At 41.5% G+C, this 21,892-nt stretch overlaps 1 protein-coding gene across 1 annotated transcript; it reads left to right on the forward strand.

The window, feature by feature from the left end:
* The first annotated feature begins 9,938 nt into the window (after positions 1–9,938).
* Positions 9,939–21,226, forward strand: Myct1 (myc target 1). The gene is given in 2 exon segments (NM_001106207.1): positions 9,939–10,112; positions 19,841–21,226. Coding segments are annotated over 2 exon segments (567 nt in total). The 5' UTR covers positions 9,939–10,060; the 3' UTR covers positions 20,356–21,226.
* The last annotated feature ends 666 nt before the right edge of the window (positions 21,227–21,892 follow it).

Here is a 21,892-nt window from a genome sequence, read left to right on the forward strand (position 1 = left end):
CTGGTTATGGTCTCCACAGGTTCTCCCTCCCCTTTGTTGGGCATTTCAGCTAATCTTATCCCTGTTGGGTCCTGGGAGCCTCTTGCTTTCCTGGCATCTGGGACTTGCTGGTAGCCACCCCCAGTTCCTCATTCCCCCTTGCTATACACCTCTGTTCGAATTGTCAACCCTTTGCATATAATCCCCATCTTCTCTCATACCTGATCCTGCCCCCTCTTTCCCCTCTCTCTCCTCTCTTCCTCCCAAGTCCCTCCCGCCCTCTACCTCCCACGAATATTTTTGTTCCCCCTTCTATGAAGGACTGAAGCATCCACACTTTGGTCTTCCTTCTTCTTGAGCTTCATGTGGTCTGTGAATTATATCTTGGGTATTCTGATCCTTTGGGCTAATATCCACTTATCCGTGAGTGCATACCATGTGTGTTCCAGACACTTTAAAGATGGCCTGCTCCAGTCTGAGGTAAGCTGCACCCTCACCTGCCCTAGGCATTTCTCTGGGCACCTTTCATTCAGGCAGTACACCATTTATTCTCTCAACCTATCTAATCTCATCAGCACCTACTCAGTGTATCTCCTAAATGTCTCTTAAATCTGGGAGTTTTCTGCAGCTCTACGGCTGCAGTTTTAGAAACCCTACTTCAGTCAAATAGGGACCCCTGTGTACTAGGTTTCCATTCTGGAGATAGAATAAAATCTATCTAAAGTGAACCTGTGCCTTCTCCCACCACACAAACTCATTCTCTCTACTCCTCTTCCCCTAAAGCAATTGGTATTTCTTGTAGGATTCGAGGTAAAATTAATACTTTTCAATGCATTTTGAAATCTCTGGGAAGGAAGAGACATGTCTAAAGGCAAACACAAACATAAATGAGTAAATACAAAAGCAAAAGATAACCACAAACCATGCCACAAAAACAAAATTAAGAAAAAAAACTTCTGAAACTCAGGTCACTTAACAACAAAATGCTGGAAGTTGTTTAGGAACAAATAAACACTGAATTCCCAACCCTAAGATTAGAATTTAACAAGAGAAATCAAGAAACAAAAACATAGCACCAGGCCCCTAGCACACTTAGTCTGAAACACAGAAAGCTGTAATGTTTAAAAGGATTCTACTTTAGTGAAAGGATTCATTTAAAAAGAAAAAAAAAAAAAAGCTTCTGGCAGACAGCGAGTGAAGAAAAGAATGTGTTCTTTGCCACAGCTCCAGACTTCTGGAGACATGTTTAACTGGAGAATTGGCAGTCATCGACTGTCCCCAGGCAAGTATGGGCTTGAATTGACACCACTTGTGGAGAAACTCTAAACCATAATAAAGGGTCCCATCATCCCAAGACAGAAGTGGGTTCACTGCCCAGCACAGAGAAATATGCAAGTCCATTCAAGAGGAAAACAGCTTCAGTCCTGCCTCTCAAAATTCCCATGGGCTGGGGAGAGAGTTCACTCAATTCCTACAGAATGTTGCCCTGGCTGCCACCCACCCAAAGCTGCACACAACACACACAGCTGGGCATGGCCTTGAGTCCTATCCCTTAGAATGTAGAGGGTCAGGAGTTTGAAGTCACCCTCAGCCACACGGTCAAAGCAAAGTAGCCCGACCTCCATAAAATGCTTATTTTAAAAAAGTTCTATCGATTATCTCCAGAAAAATATAAATTCATAATAAAAGCATTACTTCGTATATGGAAGAATGAATGAAATTTAATTGAAAATGAAGAGACAATAACATATAAGATTTTAAGGATTGGACTAATCAGAGCCAAAATGTTAAGTAATTAGGTAAAATAGTTAAAGAAATAACAAAAATTGGGTAGGGAATAAATGACTTGTAAATATAACCTAGTGCACATTAATGAGAGCTAATGTATTTTCTTCTTGAATAAGTTAAAAACAATTTTTACTATTCTTTTATATAATATATTATTGCTATGATAGATTAACTGTAATGCATAAAATGCTATCTAACAGACCATATATTCATACCCGGAGAGAATTAGAAATCAACTCTGTGGGGAAGTCAGAAGCGGAATGGGGTACAGAAAAATGTTGTGTTTATGAAAAATGTGGGCACTCCTGTACTGGACCTGTTCTTCATGGACCCAGCTAAATAACACTATTTGGGTCTGGACATTATGGTTCAGTCTTTCAAAGTAGCACTTCTCTTACAGAGGGCCCAAGTTCAGTTCCCTGAACCCAAGTCAGGTGAGTCACAACCTATAACTTCAACTCCAGGGGATCGTCTGCAGTCTTCTTTATCTCTACAGAAACCATACACGCACGTGCACGCACGCAAGCACGCACACACGCACAGCATGCATATGCAACTAGAGATTCCAAGTAAGATGGGAATGAAAGGCAATAATAATAGTTATCACTCCATCTATTAATTTTCCATGATCTCGAGTCAACTAGATCAACAATTCAACAAATCTCTTCTAGACTCTGACCAAAGAACTTTCTCTATGGTTGGACTGGACTTACCCAGTGATAGCCTTTAAAGCAGGTATCGCCACCACATCGGTGCTTTCCTCCAGGAAAACTGGCCGAAAGCACTCTGAAAAGGAAGGTGACAAACATAGCTTGAAGAAATGTTTAAAAGGGGGATGTGGGGAGGGACTGCAGGCAAGGATATCAACAGCATCGCAACAGAAGGTGAAGCTCTGAGTGCTAAAAATAATATAGAGTGCCCCGAAGGGGCACCGCACGGCCACCAGGTTCTCCAGACACTGGTGAGAACTCAGTAACTACAGCGGGGTGGAGTTTGCTTCAGCAACCACAGTCTACAGAAAGAGTCAAGAAACCCCATGTCCAAGAGCAACTGGAAGGCCCCCATACAAGAACATAATGGGATCTTTGAAAATCAATGCAATGCTGTCAGGACCAGGAACAAAGACACAGCAGTGACTGGCCAGGAGAGGAAGTCCACATGCAGGCCGGTGATCACGTTCCTTTTATTTTCATTTCGTTCTCCTTTCTTTTGTTCTTCATCTGCCAGAGATGCCATTATCTTGTGTCTCCACCCAGCCTACCCATCCTTTACCTACAGTCATCTCATACACATACAGTAAGGAGAGCATGAGGGCAGACAACACTGCCCCCTATCGGTTGTGCCTTTTACTGTTCTGTGCACTCGGGCGATCCGTTTTCTCTTTGTCCGGTTCCTTTCTCCATTCTTGTATCCATTTCTCTTACTGTTATCATCCCCCAAACCTGGAGGAGGATCAGGATCAGGTTTGGTTCTCTTTACTTCCTCTTTTTAGTTCACCATTAACCAAACCTTGCACACATTCACTTCACTTATTCCTTTGCCTCCTCTTACGGCGCAGTTCCAAACTGCTCTTTAAGTTAGAAACTCGCTTCCTATCTATTAGTACAGCTCTCAGAACTCACCAGCGGGGTTCTTAGTACATAGATAGCGGTTAACATGGAAACTCACAGTTGGTCAAGTTCTGAGAACGAGCTCAGCCACAAATAGTCATCTATATCACACCCCGCCCACCAGGGTTAAGAGACTATAACAGAAGAGGGGGTTAAGAATATTTTAAAGTGACAGGCTGGGGAGGCTGGAACCAAAGACCGCTGCACACACGCGCTCATGGCACTTCTGATGGACTGTATGGGCTCTGCATCAGATCAAGTCAGTCAGCATTCTAACGTGGGGTAAGAAGAGGTTCATGAGCCCCCACATCCAACTGAGGCACGATGGACAGCTTTTGGGGGTGGGGAAATTGGCTTTCTTTAAGGATTTTAGGATTCCTGGTAGATTTGATATCATGTTCTAGTGGATGGCCTCATACCCAGGAGTATATGGGGGCACAGACTGGAATCTGTGTTGTGTGTGTCTGTGTGTCTCTGTGCCTGTATGTGTGTCGGGGGAGGGTTGGGGGTTGGGGTGCAAAACAAAGTTGAAAGGGACAGGGAAGTAGGAGTTGATGAACATGATCAAAACACATCATAAGGAATTCTAAAATAATCAATAAAAATTTACAGTACTCTACTATATATGTGAAACTTGCTAAGAGGCTACATCTTAAGAATTCTTACCATACATACAGCAAAAAATTTAACTCTTGGAGCAATAGATAAATTACTTATATTTTCAAGGAAAAGACATTTATTTTACTTTATGTGCATGCGGGGTTTGACTGTATGTATGTATGACATCAATCTCACTTGTGCCTGTTGGAGCTTCTGAAACTGGAGCTACAGACGGTTGGGAGTTACCAATGGGTGCTAGAAATTGAACCTGGTTCTCTGAAACAGCAACAAGTGCTTTTAACTGTTTACTCATCTCTCCAGCTCCCCTTAAAGGTAAATTGGTTATCTTCATTACAGTGATCATTTAATACATATAATTTTATTTATTACTTGTATCTCATTAAATTTAAAGAGTTGATATTTGTCCAGAAGATGGCTGACAAACAATAAAACAGGCTCTAGAAAAGACACGTTGTGCAAGAGAGTCAACTTTCCTTGCCTCCTGGAGATGAAGATGTAAACAAGGCTTCTGTGAAATTTCCACTGTACCCCCAGTGTCAGAAGCCTGTGCTAGGCTATAGTTCCACAGTCCCAGCAGACGTTAAGATGCAGGTTAATGCAGTCAGCCGAGTTATGTGACCAGCATGCCTGAAGAAAGACCTTTTCCAAATAACACAAAGTCTTAACAAATTCCCAGTCATAAAATTCTATAAAACATGAGGCACACCTAAACTCTTCTAAAATAGAAGTTTACTTAAAATATGACTGTAAATTTCAGAAGAAGCCACCTTCTTTCTATCCTGAAGTCCCCTTGTGTAAGCTCACCCTCCCACTTTTACCAAGGACTTTCTTCTCTGGAGAAGAATAAAACAACAGCCACAGTAAAAACCGCCTATGGAAGAGGAAGAAGAGAAGGAGGCAGAGGAGGAGGAATAGGAAGAGGAAGAGGGAAAAAAGAAGAAAAATACCTTCCAAATTCATGGGATTCCTTGAATTTGCAGATGATCCAAAAAGATAAAGATTTTAATAATGTCCTTCTAATTAACGAATACAGTATTTTTTTGCACTTTCCTGGATTTCCTTTTACCAATGTTTTATTTCAAATGTATAAATTTCAATTGTATAAGTCCAATTTCAATAAATTTCACATGTATAAATATTCAAATTTTGCCAAATTTATTACTGGGTATTTTTTACTGGTACTGTGATGATTTTCTTAATTTCCATTTTTGGATTATTTTCATTTACATATAGAAAACTACTGCTTTTCACATGTTGGCTTTTATATCCTGTTAACTAATTGAATTTATACATTCAAAAATGCTACCAGTATCTTTTACAGTCTTCCCCCAAATGGAATAAGCTTTTCCAAAACCATTTTATGAATATAATTGAGTGACATAAACAGTTTTATGAATAAAAACTGAATTTCATCTAAGACCAGGAGCAAGGCAAGGGTGCCCTTTCGGGCCAAGCACTTACTTCGTACATGGTTGACCCTAACTTCAGTCCCTAGTACTGTGAAACAAACAAACAAATTCCTTTTCTGAGGCCAGCATCAATCTCCTACCAAAGCCAAAGTACCCAAAAGAAAAGAAATTTACAAGTTAATGTCTCATTTGGAATAATACAGATGTGAAAATCCTAGGAAACAAACTTCACAGTGTGCAGAATGGATAATGGACATAGTGACCAGAGGTGACTTATTCTAGGGATGCAATAATTCTTCAACCTATGAAAAAGAAATCAATGTGATACAGAAACAAATATAAAAGTCACAAGGCCGCTCAGTAATTACAGACTAACAAAATGCAATGGCCATTCACTGTAAAAACAACAAAATACACATAGAAGGAACTTATTTCAACATAATATAGTATATTTAAAATCCAAAGGCAGAAACTGGATCGCCTCTAAGATTGGGACCAAGGATGAGTGCCCTTTCCGGCCAGCACAATACCAGATATTCCAGTCAGAGTGACTGAAGCAGAAAAATAAATGGAATCTAAATTAGAAAGGAAGAAGTCAAACTGTCACTGCAGCTGACATGACAGCGTGGGTAGAGAGTCCTAAAGACTTGGGAAGAACTTGGGATCTGACTTCTGGTGCAGGCTCCTGAGCCATATCCACCTCATCTTCAGCTTTAGCCTGTGCCTCAGTTCAATCCAGTCAGCTCTCACTACAGCCTCACCTAGGAGCTCACAAAGACAAGAGAAATATAACACAGGCTGGGAACTCACTTATCATTATCATCATCATCATCACCACCATCATCATCATCACCATCATCATTATTATTATTATTATTATTATTATTATTATTATTATTATTATTTCCACTGCAGTCTATAAACTCTTCTAGACCAGGAGTTCCCTCTTCACACAAATAATCTAATTTTGATTGCTTGATCTTTCTTAATTTTGCCATCCTCCCCCCCCACCCCCGGCCCACTGCCGCCACCAGAGAAAGTAGGTTTAAGGAGGAAGAAGATGAACTTTGAGGTATCTAAAGAGGGGAGCCACGTGTGTTTCTGTTTACCTTTAACCTTCAGATGACTTCTTTTAAAAGTTGAAGTTCTTAAAACAGATTTAGATTTCTTTCTTTTTTTTTTTTTTAACTTTTAGAAGTGTTCTTGTATGTTCTAGGAACACTCCCAGCTCCCAGCTTGGAGACCTCCTCTGGTTCAGTTTAGCATGAGAGCCAATAAACCCAAGGTATGTTTGAAAGACAAATGCTAAACAGGACACCGAGCGTGTTCACTTAAACATACCACAACACTTTTTTCTGTAACTCGGCTCTGTCAAGTTAGGTGAAAACTTTAAAATACCGAAGTCTATGAATAGAATTTTCCTTTTGTTTTGAAGCGTTAAGTGACATATTTACTAGTCTGACTAGGAATGTCAGAAGTATTTCCATGTTAAATATCTTCAAATTATTATATTCTCTTATTTAATAATTATTTATTAAAGTTCTACTGTGATGATGTTGTTATTTTAGCCAGTGGAGATAGAAAACCAGTATCAAGATCAAATATATTTCTTCAACTGGTCCATTTTGGTTGCTATAACAATGTAACCTAAGTCTGGATACATTATAGTAAGAGGTTGGTTTCACTCACAGTTCTAGAGATTGAAGGCCACAGCACCGGCTGTCTGCTGGGCTGTCTGAGGAGCACCTGTGGCAGAAGGTACCACATGATGAGATCACACAGGAAGCAAGACTCTAAGGAAGGGCTGAATCCCACATTCAAAACCTTCTTCCTGTCACTGTTATTACTATTCTATACAGGAAGAGTGATGGCTTTAGGAGGAGGGGCCTAAGACAAGGTCCAGGGAGTAAGGTAAGTTCTCTTAGGAGAGAAGCCAATGGCAAGCCTTCTCACCTACAAGCTTAGGTGAGGGTGAGAAGACCCCACTTTTAAGTGGAACTGCCCTTAATAGACACCAAAGCAACCAAAGCTTTGAATCCAAGAATCCCAGACTGAGATTTTCAGACTCTGAAAGTGACATTTTTGCTGCTTTAAAACCTTCTTCCCCAAGTATGTGGTATTTTGCTGGAGCAACCAGAACAGGCAAAAGCATGTAAACAGTGTGGTGATCTGCATAAGAAGGCCCCCATAGGCTCATATATTTAAATGCTTGCCCTTTCCAAAGTAGCACTTCTTGAGAAGGATTAGGCAGTGTGGCCTGACTGGAGGAAGTGTGTCACTTTTGAGTTTCAAAAGCCCAAGGCAGTCCCAGTGTCTCTCTCTGTCTTCCTGTTGCCTACCTATCTGGATCCAAATGTAGAGCTCTCAGCTACTTCTCCAGCACCAAGTCTGCCTGCACTCTGCCGTGCTCCCTCTGTGATGATAGTGGACTAAAACCCCTGAAACCGTAAGCCTGCCTCATTAACCGCATTCTTTTATGTAGTTGCCATGGTCACAGTGTCTCTTCACAGCAATAGAGCACTGACTAAGACGTGCAGCATAAAGCTGGGAGGTGGAAAGTGTCCTAAATAAAATAGTCACAGAGGGTCAGGGGCAAACGTGTGGCAAGTGAAAGCCATCAAGGGAGGTGCTAGCTTCTGGTAGATGCCTCAATGAAGGCAGCAAGTGATTCCTGGAGTATTCGAGGTGAGAATATTCATCTGAACTAATCTTATGACTCACGGAGAAGGACCCAAGCAGAGAAACAGTGAAAAGCAGAACGGCAGACCTGACCTTTATGTGAAGGGAAAAGAAATCAGCTTCCTGTTGTGTCAGGGTAAGTCACAGGACCTAAAGAACACACAGACGCAAACACTCACTTGTGAGGATTTGTGCCAGGGAAAGATACCAATCCTTCCCAAGCCACTGAGAAGCAGGACTAAGAGCCAAAGCTGTGAGCAAGCTTTTGACGCAAGAGGAATGGACCTCTGGGTCGCAGGGGGGCAGAAAGCACGCTTCCTACTGGACTCTCTGACCATCTGCAAAAGTGAAAAAGTATTGGCAGAAAATCTGGGCAGCTAAGCTCGAAACAATGGCAGGAAATCTCAGCCTCTATTTCAGCCCTGAGACAGAATGAGCTGCATTCCTGCACAGACAAAAACAGAGTCCTCCCTTCCACTCCCCAGATCAGTCTGAGCACATCTCATGAGGTTAGGAGTACTTGAGTATAATTTATTTGACATCAAGTAGCCTTTGGTTACATAAAACATACATTTAAAGTACGTACAGCAACTGAGGAAACTCTATGTGATGCTAAGACAGTGTTCCAATGCACTTGTCTCTAGACACAGCAAGTTTTTTGGAGGTACTGTTTTTACACATCATCAGCAGTACCAGAACTTAAAGGGGACCTTTGAAATTCAGGAGCAGGGGCATGATTATTTACTGGAAAGTGTAGAAGTAAACACTGGCAAAAATAACATAAGTGAGTCCTCCTGTTTGCTCGGGAGATTCAAGTCTTCTGTAATTGGTCCATTCTCTTTGAGATGGGCAATTCTGTATATTTTAATCTCTGGCAAATCTGTGGTTAAGTCTGTGAAAATTGTTTTTTGTTTTTTGTTTTTTGTTTTTTATGAGCAGAAACCACGGCAGTTTTGGAGAATGGGGTCAGCTAATTGAGTGGTCAGGTTGTCTCTCCCTCCGCCCTGCTCAGGAATGTGTCACAGACTTCTGAAGGGTGACCTTTACCTCAGCTGACCACAGCTCAGCAGCCCAGAGTTCTTGTAAGGGTTCTCAAGAGTACACGCTACAGATTTCCAAGCTAGAGATGAATTTTACTGGGTGGAAGTGACATTTAGCACCTCCTTTCCCCGCTTTCACTATCCCCCAATGCACAGAGGACCCACCCTCCCATGATGAAGGTAGGAAGGGCATTAACTGTAGTTTTCCCTAGCCATGGGATCACGGCATCCCTGTCCAGGCACTAAAACAATGCTAGAATTGAGCATCTTACATTCCCGTTCCCCTACATGTTCACCTAGAAACGATCTTAATTTCCCACATTTGAATCCCATTGAAAATGGTAACAAGATCCTAAATAAACATATTTTAATATGTATGAATAAATGGAACAAATACATTTTTTTCGAAATTAATATACCAGATGCAGGGAGATATTGCCTAGGAATTTTATTATCTGAGATTTATAAACAAAAGATATTGGGTAAAGAATGTAATTGAATAGGGGCTTCTGACAAGTCCTCTCTGCCTGGGTGACAAGGTTTTTGACGTCGGAATGCCACCTGCTGCACAGCGTTCCACACAGGTGAAGTTAAGTGCAGCAGTAAGGACCTTGCTATCTCCCTCTGCGTGTAAATGGAGGACCTTGTCCCCAGACAGCTTTGGATGTGGCTGGAAGGAGGGCACTTAGTAACGAGGGAGGAAATGACAGGAAGGAAATAGTTTTGTGTCTGGGAGCCATGTGGAATTCCAAGATAAGAAAAACAGTTGCTAATTCTAGTATAAAAGCAGGAAACATGATACACTTACTTCCTTTTATGTAAACACAAGTATACGTGGGTTTGCGTGAAAATTATTTTCCTCTTGCTCAACCACAAAGGCATAGAATCAAACTGCTTGTTGTGGACACACTGGCTTCTTTTTCTTGTGGACATTATGGCTAATAACACCACGAGTTTAGGGAGTCCTTGGCCAGAAAACTTTTGGGGTAAGCTACCTTTCCTTCCCTGCTTTTAACTTAAGAGGCACAGAAATTCTCTGCATGGTTTATTACAGCATCAGGAATCTCTAAGACAGTTTAATTGCCATAACTATCTGGTGATGGTTTTCATAAATCTATTTCAAGAAATATACTCAGAATAAACTACAGAAACATGGGAGAAGACTCAGGAATCTAAACCTTGGCTGGATTAACAAAACTTGTTTAGAAAATAATGAGTTTTTTAAGTGAAAATTAAAAAATATATAAAGGAGACATCATTGTCAAATGAAATATAACACCTGGGTTTTGTTGGAATGTTACATTTTATTTGTCTGAAGGTAATGGATTCTGGATTTTATTTCATGAAACCAAGGTGTTCAGCAGAGGGTTGTGAAGTCTGTGTTTTTGCCAGCGCTATTCTTTTTTAATTTTCAAAGTGAATTTGAACAACAAATCTTTCTGTGATTGACTTTATAGAATGGTGACATAGATAATGTGGGATTAAAATGAAATTGTGGAAGCAGAAATAACATATGCTATGACAATGGAAGCCTGTCACAAAAGGAAGAGAAACAGTACCAAAGTGTGCTCTGGCTGATGCTATTTAGCCTGAGGTCTCAGAGCAGGGAGCCAAAATCACCATCCACTCTGGGCCAGATTTAGGAGGCAGGCACTGGGATGGGCAAAGACATTACCATGTCTCTATGGTTTGAACAAATGTATAAATAAGGGGACTAATTTAAGTTAAAACCAGAAGGAACTTTAAAGGAGAACAGGAGTTTTTTAAGAGATCTACACTCATATTATGTGAAGGATGAGTTTTTAATCATCTCAGAAAACTGTATCAGGCTCTCTGCTACGGCTGGACGTAGGGCTCTGGAAACTATCTGGGAAATACTGGCAATCTGATATGTTTATCTATTACCACAGGTGTTTGCATTGAGGGGATTAACTAGTTAATTAGTTTTTTATAAGTAATGTGCTTGCTTCAAGCTTTAAGAGATTTTTCATGATAAGATTAGTGAAAAGTAAGGTATTCCTGTCTCAAATAAGTCTCAAATCAAGAGATAAGAAGCTTTGCATTCTGAACAATCTAATGGAATATTTGTGAAAATATCATTTACTGTCCTCATTTATATTAAATGGTGTAAATAGCTATGGTACATCTGAGTAAACTTACCATCATGAAGCTGTTGTAAATTATTCCAGAGCAAGTCATCTCAAGAGTAAAGATTACACACACACACACACACACACACACACACACACACACACACACACACGCCAGTTCTGACTTTTCAAACTATTCAAGTTAATTTCCAGGTTCATATAAGAAAGATTATTCATTGATTGGAGCACAGATGACTTTCATTAAAATAAATCTTACACTTTTTGAGTTCATTCCTTTGTCCTAGCATTCGGGTACCTTAGTAAGGAAACCCATCTGTGCTTAAGAAGGAATTCAAGATATCTGTGTCACAGGTACGCGTTCCTGCTCCCTTCTCTTGGTGTGTAGATATGGTTTGGTGAAAACCAAGCAGGTGCAAAATATTTAAAACAAAGCAAAAGCGGTGAGCCAAAAATATGTTTGATGCTTTGTGTGAGACAGGTAAAAGATGGTATTATCATTTCTGGGGTAAAATTACAAAGTACAAAATGTAATTATAACTTCAGTGTATAGAATATAAATATTTCCTGACATATGAATGTCAGTTGTCTCCATTTTCATTCTATTTTGCATCTAAGCTGATATCGGTCCTGATGACCTGTCCCCTTAAAATATTACTTCAGAAATCGTGCACAGTGCAGTAGAATCTGCTTCCAAAAGGAATCATTTTTGTGTGTAGCCCTTTGAATTAAGAGAATTTTATTCCAATAATTTTTTTGTTCTTTTTTTTCGGAGCTGGGGACCGAACCCAGGGCCTTGCGCTTCCTAGGCAAGCGCTCTACCACTGAGCTAAATCCCCAACCCCTGAATTAAGAGAATTTTAAAACAAAACAAAAAGCACGTTTTTGTTGGCGTACACCAACAATAGGAACTTCTCAGACTTAACATAGTGACATGCATAAAAATTCAAATATGACTTTCTGGCTTACTTAAGGAATGCAAAAAATAAATAAATAAAACAAAGCAAAACAAGCAAACAAACCAAAAACAATTACAAGTGGTGGTAGCCTGCAGTTTTTCAAAGTGCTCATTCAATCAGACCTACTAAACACAGTGCAAGAGCTAAAGCCGTCCAGTTGCAACAGTGGCCTGAGACTGATCGCTATGCAGATGGTTCTGCCTTGCTCCCACATCTCTACTCTATGCAAAGCACTTCCCTTCTTTGTAAACCATTCCAGAAAGGCAGCAGGAAACACAGACCCTCAAAGTGTGTTGGGCTGACAGGCGACTGTCGTGGAATGCACTTCTTAGTACCTGCGAGTATACACAGGACACTTCTGCTTCTCTCTGCTGTCTTATTGCTGTGTGCTTGCTGTTACTGTTGTCTTCCTAACAGTTTGTCTAGCACTGGCCAAACCTGGGATATTTCTTGATCTATGGGCTTGTATTTATTCCTCTAATTGATCTTCCCCCCAAATATGATTTCTTTTTTGAAAGGTTTGCATTCTGGGAAGTGATTGTGTGTTCCTCCATATGCAAATAGAAACCTGTGAATAAATTGGTAACCGGTATCAGTAACTTCTGCTTTGTCACATAATACCATTATATTACACACAACAACCAAGAATGAGAATATGCCATAGAAATTAAAACACGATTAAATGGTCCCTGAATTGTTTTTAGAAAAAAAAAAGGGCTATTGGCTATTCCTAGAAAACCCAATAGCCTTCAAATAAAATGGCATGTCTAAGAATGACATTCTGCTCATTCATTTCCGACCATGAGCAGCCTTCTTCGGGTCATTCCTTAACTCCAAAGCTTTGGCTGACTTTGTTAGGCAACGTACTAAGGTGAAATGTGTGAGATATTGTCTGAGAGTCTGGGCACTTGGGAAAACTGTAATCAGTCACTAGGGCGTGCGTGCAAAGACACAAACAGCTAACCAGAACATCTGTATTTAAAAATTACAGGGGCAGACTTGGGAAGTCAGAACGGAGGTGGATTTCTTTAAGATTCTGAATAGCAGTGTTTGAGTTAATGCGACAGACCCTCTTGCCCTGCAGTGGCTTCAGGCTACTCACCTCCTCCTTTCTTTGGGTTTCTCCCTAAAGTTGAAAATGACCTGTGAGGTTTGAGGATGACATCAGGTACAAGGGGAGTGGACCAAGAGTTCTTGATCCAGGTCCTCTGCTGACATCTAGTGACAAGTGTGCCCCAGCTGTCCTGGGGATGGTTTTTCTCTCCCCGTCTTCATGGCTGGAGCCCTTAAGAGTAAAGCCAGGTTCTCGTGGTCTGTGCAATTCTGACTAGCAGCGTGATGTTTCGCTTCTCTGAGGCTCCCTGGTTGGTCTTCTGACTCTCATTCCAATACTGTCCCATCTGCCTCAGTGCACAAACAACCCTTAACATTTTTCCATAATACCGGAACTTCAGGAGCCTAGCTATTGTTCCACCCTTCTGGCATCCAGAGGTCCTCATGAGGGCTTGTTATCCTCTAGACATACTATTAGGAGTGGATGCTCACTACTGGGATTTCCTGAGGCACAAGTAAGGATGGAGAGACGGAGGGATGGAGGAGTGACCTCATTCCTCAGAGCACTCATTGCTTATATACTGTAACTCGTTCTCTCCCCAAAACCACACGGCTTCTACTTTCTCCTTCATGCTGCTGTCCATGCAAAAACCTGTATATTTGAGTCCTTGGGGCTGCTGGTGTTTTGAAGCTGAAACAGAAAAAGAAACAACAAGCAGCATCGTGGTTATCAGTCCACCTTGTTACTGCGGTGTAGTGCTGGCTCTCAAACCAGTGCTGCAGTCTTTGTGTTTAATGATTCGTTTGGTAGTTTAGGAGTAGAACGGCTATTACTGTGCCTTCTTGCTTGTTGCCTTACACTGCTCTGAGGTAGCTGAAGGCACAGAGGGCTACAAACTGATTTGTTAGGGAGCCAGGGCTACTATGCTTAGCTACGATCCTCTCAACCTATAAAAAATGATATACCTCAACCCAGAGCAGAGGATGGCTCCTAGCTTGTAGAACAATGTGGTGTTTAGGGGTCTAGCAAGCAGATGACATAAGATGTTCGCAGGGAGTTGGGGTGGTGGTGGAGCAGGCATGGGCTGTGCATGGCTCTCTGTGATGTTCTCTCAAAATAGCAAGCCAACGTTGCCTATATGTCAAGCCCATTTCTTCAGTTGTATATCACAAAAGCTTCTTCAACAAGTATCATTGTTGCATATGAATAACCTATTAATAATGTCCTTCTATCTGTTACTGAGGGACTTTAAAGAACAAGTGTTGACAAATATAGATCCTTAAAACACCTGCATTTAGATTCTGCCCCTCACTGGGCTCCACTGACCTGAGGTCAACACTGAGGTAGAGCTCACAAAAGTGTATGTACTTGGTGGGTCCCCATTCTCCAGACTTCTGCAATGAAATCGTGAGAACTGTCCCTTCTTGTCATATCTAAGTTAGATTTAGGTGTCAATGTCATGCAAGCCTTGTAAAAAAACGTCAGAAGTATTTGTCACTTTTTGACGATCTGAAAGCGCTTATGGAGAATTTGGGTTGTGTAATTATTATTTTAAAAGTTCACTAGTGGTAGCATTGCATATGACATAGATGATACTTCTAGCTGGAAGTTTTACAATGACACGTTTATAATTTGAAATTATTTTTAATTGTGGTGTATGAGTAGGTAGGTACCCACATAAGTGAAGGTGCCCACAGTGGCCACAGGTGTTGGATCCACTCACAGCCAGAGTTATGGGTGGTTGTGAGCTGGTCTATGTGGGTGCTGGAAACCACATTTGTGTCCTCTGCAAGAACAGCAAACCTTCTTAACCACTGAGCTATTCCCCCGGCCCCACATTCATTTTTTAAACAGAGGATCACTTGGATTTTCAATGGACTCCTTTCTTAGTTATGATAGTTTGTGTTTTCCAAGAATTTGGCACTTGAATTATATTTCCAAACATATCAGGTAAAATTCATTTATACTATGTTGATACGTCTTCTTAATACTTTATTATTAAAATGTTCACTGTACAAAAAAGCATTTGAATTCTGCAGCAAAGATTGATCCATTCTGGGCCTGGCTTATTTCAGTTTCCATAGTGTCTTTCAGATTTATCTATATTGTTTTAAATTAAAGTTTTTTCTGGTTTTTTAGGTTCAGTAATGATATTCCATTATTACTGAATATTCATACATAGGCATATATCAGCTGCATGCCACTGAGTAACATGGTTGGTTTTGAGAGTTGCATTGTTTGGGGGTTTTGTCATGCAAACATGAACTGCACACACACAAACCAAAGTGGATTGTACAGTAAGAGGTGATAGGGCGGTTTGAAACCACTGTCACACTGGACCATGAGGTGGTGGTGCACGCCTTTAATCCCAGCTCTCGATGGGTTTCTGAGTTCAGGGCCAGCCTGATCTATAGAATGAGTTCCAGGATAGCCAGAGCTATCCCAACAGAAACCCTGTCCAAAAAAAAAAAAAAAAAAAGGAAGGGAGGGAGGGAGGGAGGGGAAGGAGAGAGAGAGAGAGAGACAGACAGACAGACATTTCTATAAATTACTCATCTGGTGATGGACATTCGGGTTGGCTCCACATCCTGGGAATTGCGATCGAGTACTGTTGGATAAAACCACTTCCAAAACTTCTAAAGCGGTGTATATTCCACTACTCTACTCAAGGTAGCAGCTGTAACACTATAAAAATAACCATGAAGCTATCTACAAACATGTTTTTGAAAGAACAGGTTAGAACCTCAACAGGGATGAGGCCTTGATCAGAAGCGTCTTTAGTGAATACTGAGAGAGAGGCATCATATGGTGAACTCCACTCATTGAGGTGAGGGCTTACAGGTAGGAGATTTTAGTCCATTCTTAGGAGTTTGTTTTTACTCTGCAGGAGGGTTGGGGTGCGGACACACGTGTGATGTGATTGGACTTAATTACTTGATCCCAAAGAGAGGGCACCTGGATCTATGGATGCTACAAAAGGAAGAAGTATAAACCATGAAGCCCGCTAGAAAAGTTGCGATCTCCTGGTGCATGTGGTGATGTGCACATGAGGCCACAGAATAGACCAGGGAAGGGTGAATCCCATTTTGTTGTTGACCTCAAGAAACTTTCCAGCAGATGTGGCAAACCTAGAAACTAACTTTTGCATAGTCAGCCAATTGCAACCGTCCACATTTCTGTGCCCTAAATTCTATTTTCCCCAAAGTCTTTTCATCACAACATTTCTACCGCTGAACCCATCCTCGTCTGCACTTTAGGAAGAACAGAACTCATGTTCTTTTTCGGGTGGAGGTGAATTTAAAATTCCTGGAACTGCAGGGCTTTGATTTTACAATCTCTTATGAAAATCACCAACAATTCAGCAGTCTCCCACTAGATGGCGACCTGTACTAATTGTTCACACCATTTACAGCTTCAAGGTTGAAATTTTGCTTACTGAAAATTTAAGACCTTCCTGTTGGAAGATACAGCACCAATAATTGCTACAGGCAAACAGCAGGACAAACACCTTGAGCGTGTTAGACAGCTGTCAGTAGGAGCTGGAACTCCGTAAGGGCTTAGATGCCAGCCACTTACTGGTTCCAACCTCCACCCCCCAAACCACATTTGTATAGCTATGCTTAATTTCTACACCGTGTCTGGAGTCTCGCCTACTTCAGAGCTTGTTCCTTCTGTCTTCGAAAGGAGAAGACCTGCATTCCATTGCTTATTTTCTAGGTAACTTGGATTTTGAATGTTGGTTGGTCTTCTAATGATACTATACATGAAATTATATAATTTTACTTGTTCCTTTTTGTTTTTTCTAACTCTTTTTAGTTTTGGAAAATGCTGCTTTTTCAGGGCTATCCTCTTTGCCAAGACATTGCAGAATTTCTAAAACTTCTTTATATTGAGGATTTTAGCTTTGGGGCATTGATAAAGTTAATTTTGAATCGTTTTGTGTAAAAGTAAGATGAATTTTTAGGTTCAATTATATTTATTTGTTTTTAAAAATAATATCTGACTCTCTGAAACCTCTAAGAACCAACAATACCAGGTTCAGTAGCTTTGTCCTACAATATGTTGGAATTTAAAAGCATTCTCATAAAGGACTTATCTTTTTGTTGTTGTTTTGTTTTGTTCTTTTTTGTTTTTTTGTTTTTTTTGGGTTTTTTTTGTTTATAGTGAAGTGTTTTTAGAAAGCTTTAAAAAAATGTTTATTTATATTTATTGTATGTGAGTACAGTGTAGCTGTCTTCAGACACCAGGAGAGGGCATCGAATCCCATTACAGATGGTTGTGAGCCACCATGTGGTTGTGGAAAATTAAACTCAGGATCTCTGGAAGAGCAGTCAGTGCACTTAACCATTAAGCCACCCCTCCAGCCCTTTAGAAAGTTTTGATGTGATCATATGTGAAGATATTCCCAGTAACAATGAAGACAGCTTTGCCACAGGGGGTTCACATGGCCTCAAGAGGTGAAGGGATACCATACCAAGCCTATGTTAATAGTGATCACACTTACATATTTATTAACATTTGTTTGCTTTGTTTCTGCATTCTAGATACTCTGTATGCTACAGCAATAAGCTGGGAAAGGGCTAGGCAATTATGTCCCCTAACTCCCCTCCTTTAAAAAGTGAGATTCAACAAATTCACCAATATTTACTCAACAAGGAAAGGGATAGGGCTGGATCTGCTATTGTTTTACTGCATAATCAATGAGCATTTGCTAACCAATACCAACCTCAAAGTAGAGTTGCTTGGAAGAACAATCGGATAATTAGCTGACAGTTTAGGGTTGGCAATTCAGCTTCAAGTCAGCAAGATGGATTTTCTGACCACAGGCAGATGGGGTTTGCCCGCACCTGAATGACCTGGAGCAATTCACTCCTCGTGTCATGTCCAGGATAGCAGGCTATTGGTCAGAGTCACAGGGATAAAGAAGAGTATAGCTCTGTCACCTTTCATTGTCCACCACACTAGCTTGGTTTTATTCCTATGCCCACTGTGAAGAAGTCCCTAAAACAAGCAGATGGAGGGTGAAAGAGTCTCTTGCAATTTAGATCTGAACTTAGAAAGCTCCGTTTTACCGCCTCCCATTGGTCAAGTGAGTCGCAGATAACCCAGAGAGAAGGGGAGTAGACCCTACTTGCTAAGAGGAGTAGTAGCAAATAATCTGTACCAATGACCCCAGTATCAATTCTTCCTAAGCTTATTTCCAGAATTTGGCTCTTTGGAGAGTCCTTTTATAGGCAATTAAATCTACACCTTGCCTTTTTACTTAAGAGTTACTCATTTTTGTATGAGAAAGACAGTACTTAGAATAGTTCTCTAAAAATGAGTTCCCCAGACAAAATTTATGTCTCACCATAAGGAAAATTATATGCGGAAGTACAGAGGATTGGAGAGAATGAACGGCTCTGAGACAGAGCAAATAGCGCAACTTGGAGTTAGCTCATGCAAGATGAAGAATGTGTTGAGCACAATGTGAAAGGGGCTTCAAATATCCAGGGAGGTTTTCCATGCAAAGTAGAAAGGCTCGGCCACTCCAATCCAGCCATTAAGAATATGCTTCCAATTTGTGAGGGGCAGCCAAGTAGCACCTCCATAGAGAATGGGAGATATGTGCATACAGACTTCCCTGCAGAAGGAGTTCAGGACAAATCCGAGCTCTGTGAACTGGAGCATGCTGGTGTGCCATGGCAAGTCTGTGGCGACTCATGGGGTGGGGTTTCACTGCCACAGCACAGACAGTGAGCGACATATGAGCTGGAACCCGAGGCGTCTGCATGGGGTATGTCATTATAGAGTCTGGGTGTTCAGGAAGTATGACATAAATCAGTCCTCCAGATGGTTCTGTCTCCACACTTCCTACCTCCGATAGCGTGCAGGAAGTGCGGTGCCATACTGACTGCAGGTGAGAGAAATCAGTGTGATACAGCCAAGCAGACAGTGGGAAAACATGCTTAGCGCTGCCATGACCTTCCTTACCAAGGGGCACATCAGCTACACTCATAATTCAAAGGAAATGAGCTGTGGACATTTGCAGGTCTGTAAGAAAAGCTGGTACATTAAGGTCCAGCTCCCATGAGACCTTTTTAATTTCTAAAGATGATAAAGAATCACAAGCGGACAATGTTTCTTTGTAGCTCTGTTTCGGTAAATGGAATCCTGCTCATTCTCTGTGAATTCAAAGTGTGTTAGAGCAGAGGAGGGCCTGTTGGACACCAATGGGAGGAGAAGCCCTTGGTCCTGCCAAGGCTGGACCCCCCAGTGTAGGGGAATGTCAGGGCAGGGAGGAGGGAACAGGAGCAGGGAGATTGGGGGAAACACCCCCATAGAAGAAGAGGGAGGGAGATGCGATAGGGTTTATGGATGGGAAACTGGGAAAGGGGATAGCATTTGAAATATAAATAAAAAATATCCAAATGTGTGTGTGTGTGTGTGTGTGTGTGTGTGTGTGTGTGTGTGTGTGTGTGTGTGTGTGTTAAAATTCAGCACTCAGCATTCATTCCATGAACAGTGCATACTCTGCCTGTGGCTTTTTTATTTTTTAAACGAATGTCTTTGAAATTAGAGCTAACAGTTTACTGACTGATTCTTTGTTTCAGAGGACCTTATAATGTCCTTCACTGTATCTGTGGCTATTGGGCTCGCAATTGGAGGATTTCTCTGGGCGCTGTTCGTTTTTCTGTCGCGAAGAAGAAGAGCCAGTGCGCCCATCTCACAGTGGAGTCCTACCAGGAGACCCAGGTCTTCCTACAACCACGGCCTCAGCAGGACAGGGTTCTACCGCCACAGTGGCTGTGAACGGAGAAGCAACCTCAGCCTGGCCAGCCTCACTTTCCAGAGACAAGCTTCCCTAGAGCTGGCAAATTCCTTCCCCAGGAAATCAAGCTTCAGGGCTTCGACTTTCCATCCCTTCCTGCAATGCCCACCACTTCCCGTGGAAACCGAGAGTCAGCTGATGACTCTGCCTGCCTCCACCACCCCATCCACCATCAGCACCGTACACAGTCCGAGCCGGCCAGACTTCCGCTGGTCCAGCAACAGTTTGCGGATGGGCCTTTCCACACCACCCCCACCTGCCTATGAATCCATCATAAAGGCATTTCCCGATTCCTGAGCCTGGGCTTTCGTTGTTTTTAATTTTTTAAAAGTCTTTTTTAGAAAGAAAATGATATATAGGGTAAACGGAATTTGGGAGCCATGACCCCAGTGAGTAATTTTCCAAGTTGATAGGCTCATGAAAGCTGAACATTACCGATAAGGCACGGTTTCTTTTGAACAAATTTTTCTCAGTGACCTCACACAAAAGTATTCTTTTCTCAAAAAGTCCTATATTTATGTATTTTGGGGATCCAGTGTGAGGCGTTGGATTAAAGATATTGATTAAAGATTCTAATGTACAAATCATGTGAATTTGTGTGTTTTAGGTTTAAAAGACCTTCGATGTTTGTATAGGGTTATAATCCCCCAGTCACTTTCCCACGAGACTGATGACAAACCAAAGTCACTAAAATAAGGAATTTTAATGTTACTTTTGAGCAACGACTGAATCACTGGCATCCTTGAATCTTAGAGCTTTTGTGGTGTGTGTTCATGAGACAACAGAACAGCGGATGTTCTAAAAGCCTGGAATTCTACTCAGTTATGGATGAGAATCAAACGAAGATGCCAGACTGTGTTGACGTCAGAGGGATGGTTCCATTTTGACAGTTACCTTGTTTTTTCCCACATAGATGTATCTTGTAGTTCTTCCCAATAAGATTGCCCATATATCATTAGTGTAAAACCCTTGGACTTAGGGGTATTTAACATTGGACTTAGAGGATTTAACATGGCTGCTGGGGTAATGCCACAGCAATGGCACCTTCAATGTACTTGTTGTAAGCACAGGTTTTTATTTAGCATCAAGTGACGTTTTTACTTTCTTGGATTCAGAGCCAACAAGCAGGAGAGCACTTTAGCTAGGGCAGTGGTTCTCAACCTGCGGGTCACGACCCCTTTCAGGGTCGAACTCCCCTTTCACGGGGGGAGGGGGGGTCACCTAAGACCATTGGAAAACACAGATGTTTAACATTACAATTCATAACAGTACTAGAATTACAGTTATGAAGTTAACAACAAAAGTAATTTTATGGTTGGGGGTCACCACAACATGGACTGTATTAAAGGGTCTCAGCATCAGGAAGGTTGAGAAGCACTGCTTTAGGAGAAATTTCCCTGTTAACTCTGAGGTCAACTAAGAGTGGTTCTACAGAGATAGTCCACAGTGAAACAGGCTGCATCTCTGGGCAGCAATTCCTCCTGGATCATCTCAGGCCTAGGCACCATCCCATGGGTGACATGCTTTGAATCCCATCTCTAACACCTTTCGTTTAAAAAAAATTTTTTTATTAGATATATTTCTTTACTTACATTTTAAATGTTATTCTCCTTCCCAGTTTCTTGTCCATAAGTCCCTATCCCCTCTTCTCCCCCTCCCCCATATGGGTATTCCCCTCATAAATCCCCCTTATTGCCCCCCCATATTCCCCTGCACTGGGGGTCCAACCTTGGCAGGACCAAGGGCTTCCCCTTCCAACAAGGCTATTCTCTGCTACATATGCAGTTGGAGCCCTGGGTCAGTCAGTCAGTCTTTCTGTAGTGGTTTAGTCCCT

This window comes from Rattus norvegicus, chromosome 1, assembly GCF_021556685.1.
Source record: "Rattus norvegicus strain SHRSP/BbbUtx chromosome 1, alternate assembly SHRSP_T2T, whole genome shotgun sequence".
Lineage (NCBI taxonomy): Eukaryota > Metazoa > Chordata > Mammalia > Rodentia > Muridae > Rattus > Rattus norvegicus.